This window comes from Pleurodeles waltl, chromosome 4_2 (assembly GCF_031143425.1).
Source record: "Pleurodeles waltl isolate 20211129_DDA chromosome 4_2, aPleWal1.hap1.20221129, whole genome shotgun sequence".
In the NCBI taxonomy this organism is placed as follows: Eukaryota; Metazoa; Chordata; class Amphibia; order Caudata; family Salamandridae; genus Pleurodeles; species Pleurodeles waltl.
In genome coordinates, this window is record NC_090443.1 from 769593773 (window position 1) to 769608655 (window position 14883).

A 14883-nucleotide genomic window follows, 5' to 3' on the forward strand; every position below is an offset into this window, starting at 1 on the left:
AACTTCAGACCTCAGTCTGATGACTGTACTTTTCAAATTTCATTTCTTCTTCTCCCTTTAGGACTTTTGCTTAAAAACCACATATTGTTTTGACTTGAGTAATTCAGTGTGATCCGAATTGTTTAAAATTTGCGAATTCAAACTTAAAATGCAAAAGTACGTAAAAAGCATCTCATAATGGTGCAAGAAGGGGAATAGTCATGGCTACCTGTGTCACAAAGCTTGTTACTGGCAACATGCCAAAATGTTCTGGAAAAGAGACAATATAGGAACGGACAGGTTACATGTATTGACAGATATTTCATCGTACTGAAAGCAGCTGTGCAGATACTCAGCTGGAGAAGATTAATCCACAACCTCAAAAAGTGTTGACGGAGGAATGTACAGTACTAATATACTCATTTTAAATGCATCAAGCAAGTTTAATTCAATCCAAATTATATAATATTACCATAACCCTAGACGGCGAAGGGTTTCTTTTCGAAGTAGTTATTTTGTGATAGGGAAAATGGTAGTAAAATAATACTAGACTTTTTGGAAGGACTGTATCTCATCAGTTTCTTGATATTAAGCATACATAGTATGTTCAGTGACATGTGCTACAAGTTTAAAACTGAATAGTAAAATTCTTAAAACAAAAATAAAAATAATGTTGCTACTTACCAGAAGAGCAAGTGTTGCTACAGCACAAAACGAGAACCTTGTATCTACTTCTCCTGGAAGAAAGACACACCATTTTAATGTGGACATAACCTCTGTTTATAATGGGAGCACAAACTTGATCAATTATGAATGATGAAGGCTAAGAAAACATTAAGAAATGTCGAGTAGAAAAGAGAACTAATAATATAAAAGTTTTTTTCGCTGAAAAATACCAATGTTTAAACATATGAAATGATGGACTGACATTTCTAGAAATACCTTTATAGAAACATTCTTACACACGCGACTCTAAGTGGTATAGAACATTTTGTATACCAAACTGCTAGGAACATTAGTCTGCACTATGTGGATCCCGTCATGATCTATGCTAGGACTTCAAATGTGCAAAACCCTCTTCCTGTCAAGACATGAGCATGAAAGCCTTATGTCATTTCGGGGGCCTGTCAGCGATGCCTATCCAGTGCCTGTCATGGAGATTACTTGTGCGAAGCAGTTCACCTGCAAGTTTTTATAAACAGATGCTGAAATTCATTTCTTTTTATACTGGACAAGATTTCCCATATTTAGATATATTCACACCAGCATGTTTTTGCTTAAGTGGCTACAGCATTAATAGCATTCTTCAGTGTCCTTTTCAAAGCTGGAAGATGGATGCCTTGGTCTTCTGAATGCAACACAAGCTTCTGAGTACTTTTCTACAGATCAGCAAACTCCAACCATTGGTTCACTGGGCCTAGAATCGGTTTTCTGTTTGGAATAGATTAGAAGGGAGTGTTGCTTATTTAAATTGGTGATAATATGTCCCAGAATTGCCAAAAGAATTGTGTGTAGACTCTAGATGTTCTGTTTTTTCAGATTAGATCACTTCTCTGTGAAATTCTGGGAATTTTTGATGGATGAACATTCCTCAACATGTAAAGGGTTAGAAGTGAGACTTTTACATGATAATTGCTTCTAGAAAGGTGCCTAAGGGACAGGTTTCATCTCAGCTGGTGTCTGACAAGGCTGTCCATTTGGGTATTTAGGTTTGCCTTTGTCCCATTTCGAGGCACCACACCTCTGCCCTAGGTCCAAGCCCATTTCCTTAAGGGTGCCAGTTGCATCCGGCCGGTGGGCTAGCCCCAGCTGCCATTCTGCTGCACAGGTCATGCTGCAACAGTGCCTTTGCTTTAATTTCATGTTTCTGTCATGCACACTGCACTGTGCCAGTGCTCCGGGTCCCGAACCATCCCCTCTGCATAGAACTTGTAGACTCTGATGGCTCTTTGTCACCACTCTGTCAAATTTAGGTCAATGTTTGCTACACCGATTTTGGACACAGGCTGACAGATGTGTTGCAGCAGCTTCCTGGTAAGCCCCTCAACTTTCTTTCTGCCCACCTTCAGTTTTGCTCCTCCCTCACATGCTGTAGCTGGGCTGCAATGGAGATTTTGATTGGGATACCGTCAGCAGATTTAAAGATCTCTCTCACAAAACCTGAACCACTTGCTTGGATGTTTTTTTTGTGAAGAGTTTTCCATCAGTACATAATGTAAATATAGTCATTAGAAATGCAGGGTGCATGTAGTATAGGTGTGACAAACAGTTTCTCAAATCCAACAATGGAAAGGAGGGTTTGGATTAAATTCCTTCTGCTAGGCAATGGCATCAAGGATCTAGTAAATGGTGGGAAACATGTCAGGAGATTCACAGAAACAAATCCAATTGGGCCAAAATGGAGGTAAGCATATCACCACAGACCAGCTGGACTTCAACTAATGAAGTGTGTGTTGAGCTGGGATACAGGTAGGTAACTGGACAATATGTCCTGCAAACAATCCCACTATTACTTAATCAAGTACAGACACTGGACATTTTCCCTTGTGGCATACATGTCGGAGGACAGCCTTGCTGCAGTATAGAGAATTATAGAGCCTGCTGATGGTATGTAATGCCCTCTTTGAGCAAGCCAAAGTAGTATACAAAACAGATGCTGATCTGGTGAGCCAAGCTTGATTGCTACATTGCAAGATAAGGAACAACAGGAGGGCTAAGTGAGCACACCCCTGCATGCTGAGGACCAACATAGAACCTGCATTGTTAGTCATTTCATAAGCATATGTACTGAAAGATAGAGGGCGAAAACAACTAAAACCTCTTACTCAAGGAATTCTGTGTAATGCTTGGTGCTCTTGTTGAAAGCGAGGAAGACATTCAAATCAGAAAGTTGAAAACATGCACACTTAGGCAACCCTGACCAGGGAATCAAGCTCAGGGATCAAAGACTTGCATCGAAGAACTCATCTGGTATTCTGGAAAGTATATGGTCTCTTGAAAGTAAAGAAGGGACAAATGAAGAACACCAGGACTCCAACTCCAATGAGGCCACTTTGGAGAAATTAAACCATTTGATTTGCTCTATCTGAAGCAGATGATCAATGTAGAAAGGAGGTGCATCAAAGGAAAATCATAGAGAAATCATCTTAACGAAGTCATCAACATAAAGCATTTATCAGAGATCCACTAGAGCAAATACATAGGTTGCAGTCAAATGTTTCATGTGATTATCAAATATCAGATAAATTGAGTTTCCAAAGAAATAACTTTGGGTCTCCTCCAATGAACCACATTCAGGCCCAATATGTTTATCTGGCATTTCATTCCTTTCCCACCATAAAACCAGAGATGACAAACCACAAGCTGTCAGGTTGCCCATTTGAGTTACACAGCCTTCCAGCAATACCTATTCACCTCTCGTTTGAGAAAGAACTGGTGGGTGAAAAGAACTCCAGTAGGTAGATTTTTCAGTACCACCACTGCAGTGACTGCACGGCTATGAATGGCATTTGCAATATGGCATCCCAATTCCAAAGGATGATCTGTGGCACCAAATGCCATCCAGACATTCCTGAAAAAGTTGTCTAATTCAGCTTTGCATCCTGAACTAGATAGATGGGGGAACGAAAGGGGCCTAGAGGAGTAAACATGTGTCCAACTCAAGATGACTGATCCAGACTAAGTTAAAGGCTAATGGGACAAATACTCTCTCCTGTGATTGTGTTTTCCTTTTGCCGTATCCATCTTCACTACCAGGGAATCTGCTTCTCGAACTAGTTGGTCTAACATCATAGGATTTATCCCCTTCTGTTGAATCTGAAGTGCAGTGAACTTGTAAACACAATTTAGTATCCTTTCCGTACAATATTTAACAACCATATATCCTTTGTCATTTTCTTCCACGCTGGGAGACTGTGAAAATGCCCTCTCCCACTTGGGCACAGTTTGATGGAAGCAGAACAATGGAGTTAAAGCTTTGGCAAAGCCTTTCCCATAGAGGGCAAACACTTACCCATTATACCTGCCACAGACGGCTTGTTTATGACAAGACTCCTTCTTCCTAGAGCAGACTTTTTCCAGAAAGGGTATACATGTATGATGCTTGCCTTTGTATAAACCTTTGAACTTAATCCTGCGATTTGTTTTCACCAAACCAATTGATTTTTAGGGTCTCTGTCCAAGCTTCATCATTTGAATATCCTCATCATAATGAGAACCAAGCAGTGAGGAGCCACTGACGGAACCGCCAACATTCTACAGCACCACTGCTGTACGAGATGCCAAAAAGACCAACAAAGGAGCCATGACAAAAATCAATAGTTGGCAACAGTTACCTTTCCTCCTGTCACTACAATCATATAGTCTGACATTATCATTCCCTTGCTAAGGAATTCCTGAAAAGCGACCCCCTTCTTCATAGAAAGAAATTCAAAAACAATAGTGTGTTACTCTCAGATGCCTACTGCAGAAGAGTAGATGAGTGTAGGAACTTTGAGTCCTAGGAAGGACAGCAGATGACTGGCAGGCATTCCTTCCAAAGAAATCTCATGTCCTGCATTTCTTCCATGAAGAAGGAAATGATGTGTATTTAAAAAGCATGAAACTTCTTTGTTTCACTGAATATGATAAGGGATCCTGCAGGGGGGGTAGTCTTCATTAGGAAACCTGGGATCAGACTGTACAGGTCTGAACGTCTATTCTAGATGCCTTTAAGAGTTGTGAAGAAAGTAGCTAGTTAATGGAAAAAAAGGAGGAGCCTGTGGTTTTGTCTGCATTGTTTCAAAAACGAAGATGTACAGATATCAGGACCTGGTGTTTGAAAAAAGAATATTTCCTTCAGCAGCATCTGAATCATGGAAAGACATCAGGTAGCTAATAGAAGTCTTACATGTAATGGTATATGATGATGCAAGATTTAAGGTATAAGAGCCAGAGGATGAAGAAGTTTCAGAGCCTTTGTGTGAGGAATCATCTCTCTTCCTTCTGGGATTAGAAGACTAACTTCAACAATCCTATAAGAGATGCTTGCAAAGAGCATCCTCAATGAGCTCAGCATTTCAAGTTTTATGCAAGAGTAGCCCAAATGTCTTTCTGCACAGGGAGAAGCAGTGTGACAAAATGAAGAGGAGCTTGCACTCTTGCCTGTGAGGCCAAGGTATATGCTCTCTTTACATTCTCCACCGTTCTTGGTCTTCAGGCGCACAACTTCCCCATCCCTCAGCTTCCTCTACAGCATCTTTCTACAAATGTTACAGTCCTTGATGTGGTGCGAATCAGAAAGATTAATCATTCAAACATCATGGCCATCTTTCTTGAACCACTTGTCAAAAAGTGAAGGCATTGTGACTGAAAACAAAATGGTGAACAGACCTAGAAAGACATGAAAAATGATTTACTTAGGATGGTTGGTTGCATACGGCTAACTTAGCAATGTGGCTGACTAAGCATTTTTCAAGTAACATGAAATACATGTACAATGAAGAGCATAGTCATTGGATCAAGAGATGGGGGAAGGTAACAGAGAGAAAAAGTGAATGCGTCCAGTTCTTATTAGGAGGACAGTCTTAAAGACAGGCCATAACAGATATGTCTGATGGTTTTTCCTAAATGTAAGCAGGGTTTTTCTTAAATGCTTTAGGTTCCCTAACGTCTTGGATTTTTCATAAATCGGAGCATGACGCAACCTGGGAGGGCTTAGGAGTTACTGCTGGGAGAAAAACGTTTCTGTATGCAGTCTGCCACCTGAAGGATACTGATAAAGTCAGGAATCTGTGGGAAGAAGCATCAGCTAGACAAAATAAACTAAGTAAAGTCGCCCAATTGGGCAGGTTTTCTAGTTAAGTGTAACTAAATATAAAAATATAATTTTGTAAAAGAACTGAATTTCAGAACTATTGTACCTTTTAGGAATAGACAGAAGCCCATCTATAAATGTGCTACTTCAATTGAAGTATTTTCTCAAAATAAAAACATATCTTTAAGTGGTGCACAAGTCAAATGTGGAACAAATGTTAATTGCGAACCAAAACACAGTTACCAAGTAAGACAAAATTAAAAACATTTTTAAAATATGTACAACAATTTTATGGAACTGACAATTTACGTAAAGGGAAAATAACACAAGAATAAATATGTTACCCCATTTGTCTCCAGCAAATGACCCGTCTTCTTGCTGTAAGCCCTTCACGTAGTCAACAATTTTTTTAACATCAATGACATTAAGACTATCATACAGAGTGAGAATCTGCAAAAGAAAAGAAATAAAATTCAGAAAATGTAGACTAGACTTTTTACATAACTATACTATTGCCATGGATTTTACTGAAGGCGGCACTGCAACCTTCTCTAACATATTTTATAGCGGAGTAGTACTTTGGTGTCTGGGAAATTGGGCGCAGGAGTGAGGGGACTTCTTCTTTGACCAAGTGGCACGGTGACATAATAACCGCCTTCGTTATTACTCATTAAGATATTCACGACACGGGTAGAACACCCTAAGCACATTTTACGTGAAGGCACTGTTAAATATGATTTTAAACAAGTTCTATAGTGAGCTTAGAACAAACACTTTGCATTTCTAAGATATGACTAAATGTTTACATGGACAGAAATGGAATGACAGGCTGGAGTTCAAGGTCATAGTACAGTTTAATGGTACAAGCGTTGTCAGGCTCATACATTGTGGAGATTTTTTGACAGTGGAACACATGCTTAATTATAAGCGTCTGCTAACGAGGTGAACCAACAAGAGCAAGCAAAGCTTTACAATTCCCTACAATCAATGGTGTGTAAAAGTGGCACAAGTGAAATTAAAACGTTTTTGTTAGGACATGGTATAACTGTTAATTTAACAAATGCTGGCCATCTCTTTATTGCAGGAAACCTCTATTTTTCTTGAAAAAAATAAATTATGTCTAATAATGAAAATTTCAAAAGTCCCAGTAAGTTTCAGCAAACAGACTAAAGACACAGTGCGGGCGCACTAGGCCAGGGACAAGCCTTTCATGAGACACCATGAACGAAGATCGTGCTGTGTTCAGTGGGTCATAAAGCATCAGAGCAAGTGAATATTCAACCTTACTAGGGTTAAATATTAACATATATGGTAAGGTCACTGTTAGAAATAGGTCTCCGATTGGTAGTGAGTTTACACTCTGTCCAAGCAGGGACCCTCACTCTAGTCAGGGCAATGGAGATACACACTTAAGATAACCACTGCTCAACACCTCCGTAGCTTGGCACAAGCAGTCAGGCTCATCTCAAAGGCAATGTGTAAAGTATTTGTACCAAAACACACAGTAATACAGTGAAAACACTACAAAATAGACACCACACCAGTTTAGTAAATAGCCATTATTTATCTTAATCAAACAAGACCAAAACAACAAAAATCCAACATACACAAGCAAAGTTATGAATTTTTAAATTAAAAAAAATAAAAATAAATAAATAAATAAATAAATAAACACACCATAGAAAACAATGGATGTGTTGTTGTTACACAAAGTACATGGTTTGCATCAAAAATAAAGCCGCACAGAAAGGTCAACGATGTGTCAATTTCTTACTCATAAGTGAGGCCGTGCGTCGTCTCTTCTCTGGTTGGGTAGGCAATGAGTTATTTTTCTCTCCCACAAGAGAGCGATGTGTCGATTTATGGACAGGCACCTCAGGTCCAGGCAGGTTCACATCAATTTTGAAGCCCAGTGACGATGTGTGCGAAATTCGGCCTCACGGTGATGAGGAACCGTGCTACGTGGGGCTTGTGTCAATTTCAGCAGCCGCAAGCGGATGCTGCGAAATTTCTCCAGCCGCGATGCAGGTGATGCGTCGATTTCCCAGTCGCAATGCACGTGGTGCGTCATTTTTACAGCCGCGATGCAGGTAGTGCGTCAAATTTTTCCCCACACAGATCCTGTGCGTGGATTTCCACCTTGGTTCCACCAGCTTCTCCTTTTGCCCAGGGACTGGAGTGGGTGCCATTTGGCCGGGTAGGAGTCTCAGGAGAGAGTCCAGGTAGTGGCAGAGGTAGTCTTTGATAGCCCTGAGACTTCAAAACAGGAGGCATGCTCAGTCCAAGCCCTTGAAGACACTTCACAAGCAGGAATTTACAACAAAGTCCAGTCTTTGTCCTCTTTCAGGCAGAAGCAGCAACTGCAGGCCAATCCAGCAAAGCACAATCACAAGCAAAGGGACAGTACTCCTCCTCCAACTCCTCAGCTCTTCTCCTTGGCAGAGGTTCCTCTTGGTTCCAGGAGTAATCTAAAAATCTAGGGGTTTGGCTCCACTACTTATACCCCTTTCTGCCTTTGAAGAAGGCACACTTCAAAGGAAAGTCCCTGTTGTTCACAAGATCCTGCCTTGCCCAGGCCTGGCCCCAGACACACAGCAGGGGGTTGGAGACTGCACTGTGTGAGGGAAAACACAGCCCATTCAGGTGGGTCAGCTCATCCCTCCACACTCTAGCCCAGGAGACTCATCAGGATATGCAGCCTACCCCCAAGATCCCTTTGTGACACTGTCTAGAAGGAATTGACAACAGTCCAACCCAGATACAGAATACACAAGCAGGCAAAGGGCCAGAAGGGTTAAGCAAGAAAACGTTCTCCTTCTAAAAGTGGCATTTTCAAATTGACTATCTAAAAACCAACTTTACCAAAAGATGCATTTTTAAATTGTGAGTTCAGAGACCCCCAACTCCACCTGCTCCCAATGGGAAAACCGCACTTAAAGGGGGGGGGGGGGGGAAAAGAGAGAGAGAGAGAGAGAGAGAGAGAGAGAGAGAGAGAGAGAGAGAGAGAGAGAGAGAGAGAGAGAGAGAGAGAGAGAGAGAGAGAGAGAGAGAGAGACAGAGAGAGAGAGAGAGAGAGAGAGAGAGAGAGAGAGAGAGAGAGAGAGAGATAGATACATGGGGCCTACCTTAGGGGTACCTTACATGTATAAAAAGGGAAGGTTTGGGCTTGGAAAGTGGGTACACATGCCAAAACACACAGACACTGTGGTGGTCTGAGCCATGTTTACAGGGTTACACATGTGGGTGGCACAATCAGTGTTTCAGGCCTGCTACTAGCATTTGATTTATAGCCCTTAGGCACCTCTAGTGCACTTTACTAGAGAATTACTAGTAAATCTAATATGCCAATCATAGAAAAGCCAATTATACATCCAGATTACACAAAGAGCACTTGCCCTTCAGCACTGGTCAGCAGTGGTAAAGTGCCCAGAGTACCAAAAACCAGCAAAAACAAAGTCCAGCACACAGTAAAAACAAGGGAAGCAGAGGGGAAAAAAAAAGACAGGGAAGACTATGCCAAGGATGCCAGGTCTAACAGTCACAAAGATAGGGGATTTTATTATTTAATAACAGTACAGAAATATTAAGAGTTCAGCAGTAACAGCAGATTTACCAGCAGGTTCCATGCCTCCTGTACAGTTTTCTATCACAGCTGTTCCAAAATACCACGTATTGGCAACTCGCCTACGCCCCCCTTCTGCACATACCGACCAGAACAGCTTCATCCCACAGCGCTGCTCCTCAGCCAATATAAGGCAGCTGCACAGAGTTCAAGAGGAGATTTCACCAAGCGCTTTTCCGGAGGCAGTCGTGGTGTCAGTTGATATCCAGAAAGAGTTTGATACCTTATTGTTTTGTAATAGTATTTATATAGCACTACCCTGAAAAGGCATCAAAGTGCTTTTTGGCGAGTAGCGCACTACTCCGGAACCCAAAAGGAATTAGTGGTGGATTAGTATAGGGAAATAGGAGTACAGTTTTAGTATTATTATGAGTTAATTTGAGCCGCAGATATGGGAGTTTGTTAGGTGGATTGACTGGAGTAATGGAGGGGTGAAGGAGGGAAGAATCCACAAGTGTTCATTGGGAGTTTATGATAATAGGATTTAGGCTTGGGATGAGTAAAGGGGGGGATGGAGGAGGGAAGAGTCTGTGGAAAGGGGTAGGGAGATCATAGTAGCAGGGTGAGATAAATGAGGGAGAATTTAGTAAGGTTGTTAGGGAGATCATGGTAGTAAAGTGAGGTTTGAGTGAGTTAGATATGGAAGAGGAGGGAAGACCTTAGGCAGGGTTATTTAGGAGATGAAAATAGTAGAATGTATTTGGGATGAGTCAGAGTGGGAATGGAGGATAGATTGATAGAGACATGACATATGGTGATGGGTAGACAAAAGTGTGATATAAAATGAGAGCGGGATTCATAAGTATCTAATATAACAACTTATCTAGGAGTTATGCAATGACCTATGAACATGTTAAGCATAGAATAACATACACACATATATATAAATATATACACACACACACACACAAATATGTACATACATATACATATTTAAACCATGAGTAAATATACATAAGTTAAACAGGTTTAAAGAGTATGTGTGTAGTTTATTGTTATGACATAGTAGCAATACATATTTTCTAAAGTACTATATATATATATATATATATATATATATATATATATATATATATATATATAAAAACTAGAATATACACATAATCAGATAAAAAATATTTATCAACATAGGCATATGCAGTCCATAGCTGTTTGAATATGGTGGTTAGGAAGGAAAGCGCCAACTCTAGAGTAGTTTTCTGAAGACAAGGTAGTTATCTGTGGCTCTTATAGTTGCGGGTAATGAATTCCATAATTTGGCTGCTTGAATGGAGAAGGATGTACCACCTATAGTCTTTTTCTTGTATGGTGGTGTTCTAAGGTGGGGTGCTAATCTTGGGAGGAGGTTTCTTTGTTGAATGTATTTGGTTATTTTGTTTCTGATAAAAAGCGGTCCTGTTCCATGTATAGCTTTGTAGGTGATACAAAGCAGCTTGAAAGTGCATCTCTGGCATCGGGTAACCAGTGTAGTGCTCTCAAAGCACGGGAGATTTGGGCTTGTGGGTTTACATGTAATAGTAGCCTGGCTGCAGAGTTCTGAATAAGTTGTAGTTTTTTTCATAATAGATAGTGGATAGAGATGATCCATGGTAGAGGCCATTGGCATAATCCAGTTTGGATAGTACAAGTGAGATAGTAGCTTGCACCTTCTGTGGAAATCCGAGTAGGGGGGGGGGGTGGGGGGGGGGGGGGAAGATGCGATGTAGAGTCTTCAAGGTGATGAAGCTTGTTCGTGCTAATTTGTCCACTTGGGCATTCATTGTTAACTTGGAGTCCATGGTGATTCCAAGGTTTTTAACTTCCTTGGATAATTGAGGAGGTGGTCAGAGATAGTCAGGCCAGACACACAGTGGGTCATAATTTTTACAGTCACCACATAGGAGTATTTCTGTTTTGGAGGCATTTAGTTTGAGATGACTCCAAGTCATCCACTGATCAATGGCTCTGAGGCAACTGGAGATTAGTGAGTTTTCAATGTTTTGGGGGTATTCTGAATTAGTATTTGTGTCTCATCTGCATAGTTGTAGCATGTGAGTAGAAAATAATGGAACTACCTGTGGGAGGTCATGAACTGGATGGCTTTGGCCGAGATATGGAGCAAATGAGTATCACTCCTTTACGCTGCACCAGGTGCACAAGTCTGCACGGGCTGCTGGATCGCCAAGTCGTTCACTATACATAGAGGCACTAGGAAGGGGTGTCCGTCATCGCCAATGCTTACATGCAGGAGAGCGGTAGTGGGATACTGTGGGCCATGAAGATATTTGCGAAGCTGCAGGAGGTATCAGGGCTCTGCACAAATTGGTCCAAGACGTGCACCCTCCCGATGTCGGAGATGCACTGGGGGGCGCTGAAGGCAGCATATAATGCTGGGATTCACTGAGAGACCAGAACCTTCCAGTACCAGGGGTCCAGATATGTCAATATGGACGTTGGTATCAGAGAACGTTACCTGTGGAGTGCAATGAGGGCTCTGCAGGAGAGTGCAACATTTTGGCAGATGCTGCAACTCCCCCTTATGGCCAGAGTGGCGTTGACAAAATTAGTTGTATTACCCAAGCTACTTTACTACTCTGCCACCCTCCCAATTTGGATCCCGTTACGCTGGCTGTGCTCACTTCACTCAGTGCTTCGAGAGCTGTTCTGGGATGGGAAGACAGATAGGACATCTATGCAGGTGTTGCCGAGACCACTGCTGGATGGGGGAGAGGGGAGGAGAACGGGACCTTAAAAATGTATTACTATGCTGCACAACTGCAATGGCTGGCGGGGCTGGACAGGGCGGACCTGGGGGAATTTGAAGATGAGCACAGGGAAGGGGCACTCAGCCCACTGCTATTGGGGGCAGACAAATGATCTCAGAGGAAACCAAGACTGCTGGTGGTGGCTTTAAGCTGCTGGACTGGGGTGACTAAAAGGCTGGGGGCGCACACACTTTATGCACTAGTGATGCCACTGGCAAGGCTCCCAACAGTCAGAGGGGGCTATTTACGGCATGCTGCTTGGAGGACTGGGCATCGGAGGACTGGACAGATGCTTTATGCACCATCAATGCCACTGATAGGGCTCCCCACAGCCAGAGGGAGCGATTTACGGCATGCTGCTTGGAGAAATAAATAGCTGTGGACTTGAAGACCGTGGGAGACTGCTATGCCGAAGGAGTCGTAGGGTAAATGGACTCCATGGTGGAGGAATTCCACCTTCCACAGACACATTGGGCAAAGAATCGGAGCTTGTATTGCAACACACCAAGATTTCCAGGAACACTTGTTTCAAATACACACAGTTTAACTATCTGTACACTACATAACTTACACCTCACTGACTGAACGTTATGTACCAAATTACTGATCAAGGTTGTCCCAGGTATGCCCTCATGGATGCAGAATTTGGACACAGTGTGGAGCTGCCCACTGATCACACGATTCTTGGAGTGGATGGAGGTGAAGTGGTCGAGCACCTTAAACCATCAAGCCCTGGGGACTGCTGAGTTATGCCTCTTGGGGTATTTATAGCTGTGAGACTGCCAAGAAAATGTGCAATATATTCCTGGATCTAGCTCTTGCGGTGGACTGCAGAAACCTAGCCAGACAGTGGCGGTCTCCAAGTGGAGCACCACATATCCAATGGAGGGTGGAAGACAAACTGGGCAAAGGAGAGGAAGTGGCACTAAGCCTTGTGGATTATATGGGACTTCAAAAGAAGCCATTAGTGGATCTTTGGTTGGAGATGGTGGCCAGCTCTAAAATTGTGGGGAGGAGTTGACATAAATGTAGAGAGCTCGAGGGACAATGGCGCTCATTGGAAGCTGGTGGGATATCTGGAACGAGTACAGCCACAGGATGAGATGGCCAAGGGCCTTCCGTCAGCCTCTCTTCACCACTGTGTCATATGTCTCCTGGCACCCACTGGAACACCCTCCCCATAGGCACCTGCATACCGGAGGGGTTTAATTGGCTTGGGATCGGTTCAAGTTCAGTTGGTTGAACGTTTGGACATCAAAAGAGGATGCTCAAATGGTATGATGCTGTTGAAGATTGTACTATTTAATACTGTGAGCTCTGATAAAATTTGGGAAAAAAAAAGCTGTGCCAAAATTCCTCGATACCACCTAGTTACTTTCTTCTGCAAATCAGAAATTGTGATATCAGTTGTAGTTATAAATTAATGTATTTCGTCATAGAACCTTACACTGTTAATGTGTGAAGGATATGGACAACAGAACAGTAAAAGACACATCTATAAAATGTACCCACTTAATTAGATTTTAAAAGCAAATGTTTGCTTCCATAAAGAAAAAGACAGTACAACAACTGTGTAGTGTTTATTTATGAAGAACATATTTACCTGAACAGCACTAAGAGTATACAGAATATGGGGATCGTGACCAATGCTTGCACTCAGACCACCACATTCATGTTGACATAGCTGGACGAATTCTAATATTTCTTCCTTGTTCATCCGATGTAGTTGATCCATGAGGTCCATAACGGTCAGTCCCCAGTAAATGCCACTCATTCTCAAATACTCTGACATACAGTACTCCTGAAATATTTTTAAAAAATCTGTTAGGTCAACCATCAGTTTTGCTTACAGATCTAGAAAACAATGTCTACATAGTACATCTGCCGGTCAAGAAATGTATCTGTAAACATGCATGAAAACATTTTGTGGTTTGTTGTAGAAGAGTGGTCTGGTGACACAAATACCTCATGGTCTAATATCTTGGCAAGACAAAGGACACGTTGCCGATCTAGATTGTACTGTTATGCAGTAAAATTAAAGTACTGGTGTTATTCAGTTACCGGGAGTCAAGTAGGTATGCAACTCAAATGGACATGATGAGCCTGAGACAAGTTAAAACAACTGGGAAAATATAACAAATATCTAACTACTTATATGTGTGTGCGTGTACACCTCCCCTCCATCTCACCCCCACCAATGTAAGGTACTACAACAGAAGCACAAGTACAATAGAATTCTCTGGGTGACCAGTCCATACCTGGAGTTTTGTCCCTAACAAATTCACTCCATCAAGAGATAAACTTTTAGAACTGTTTTAAGCCAGGCAAACCTAATCGTAAATCAGGACATCCTACCTTACTTATGACAACCTTAAAACTGGAACTATCCATCACTAGTCAGTTATCACCTGTATGAAAAATTGTTAAACCCGTCAGCTGCAGGTAATTGTTCCTCCAAACTGTTTACCTGCTTGCCTCCAGTTTTGCTGTATTCATTTTTGTTGGCCTTAAGACTCTGTGCACTTTACCACTGTTAACCAGTGCTGAAGTGTGTGTACTCACGCTCCTAAACATGGTTTTGATTGCCATATACCCAACTGGCATACTTAATTTACTTATACGTTTCTAGTAAAGTGCACTACCTGTGCCTAGGGCCTGTAAATTAAATGCTACTAGTGCGCCAGCAGCACTGATTATGCCACCCACTTAAGTAGTCCTCTAATCATGTCCTAGGCCTGCCATTT

General features: G+C 41.9%; 1 protein-coding gene across 2 annotated transcripts in view; it reads right to left on the bottom strand.

Moving 5' to 3' along the window:
• The window catches only part of RABGGTB (Rab geranylgeranyltransferase subunit beta), a 194491-nt gene that overhangs the window by 153508 nt on the left and 26100 nt on the right, over positions 1-14883 (bottom strand). For both annotated transcript variants that reach the window (XM_069232419.1, XM_069232420.1), the window contains exons 3-5: positions 13743-13940; positions 6118-6223; positions 664-716 (exon numbers count right to left, since the gene is read on the bottom strand). In XM_069232419.1, coding sequence (XP_069088520.1) covers positions 664-716; positions 6118-6223; positions 13743-13940 — 357 coding nt within the window. The remainder of the gene's footprint in view (positions 1-663; positions 717-6117; positions 6224-13742; positions 13941-14883) is intronic.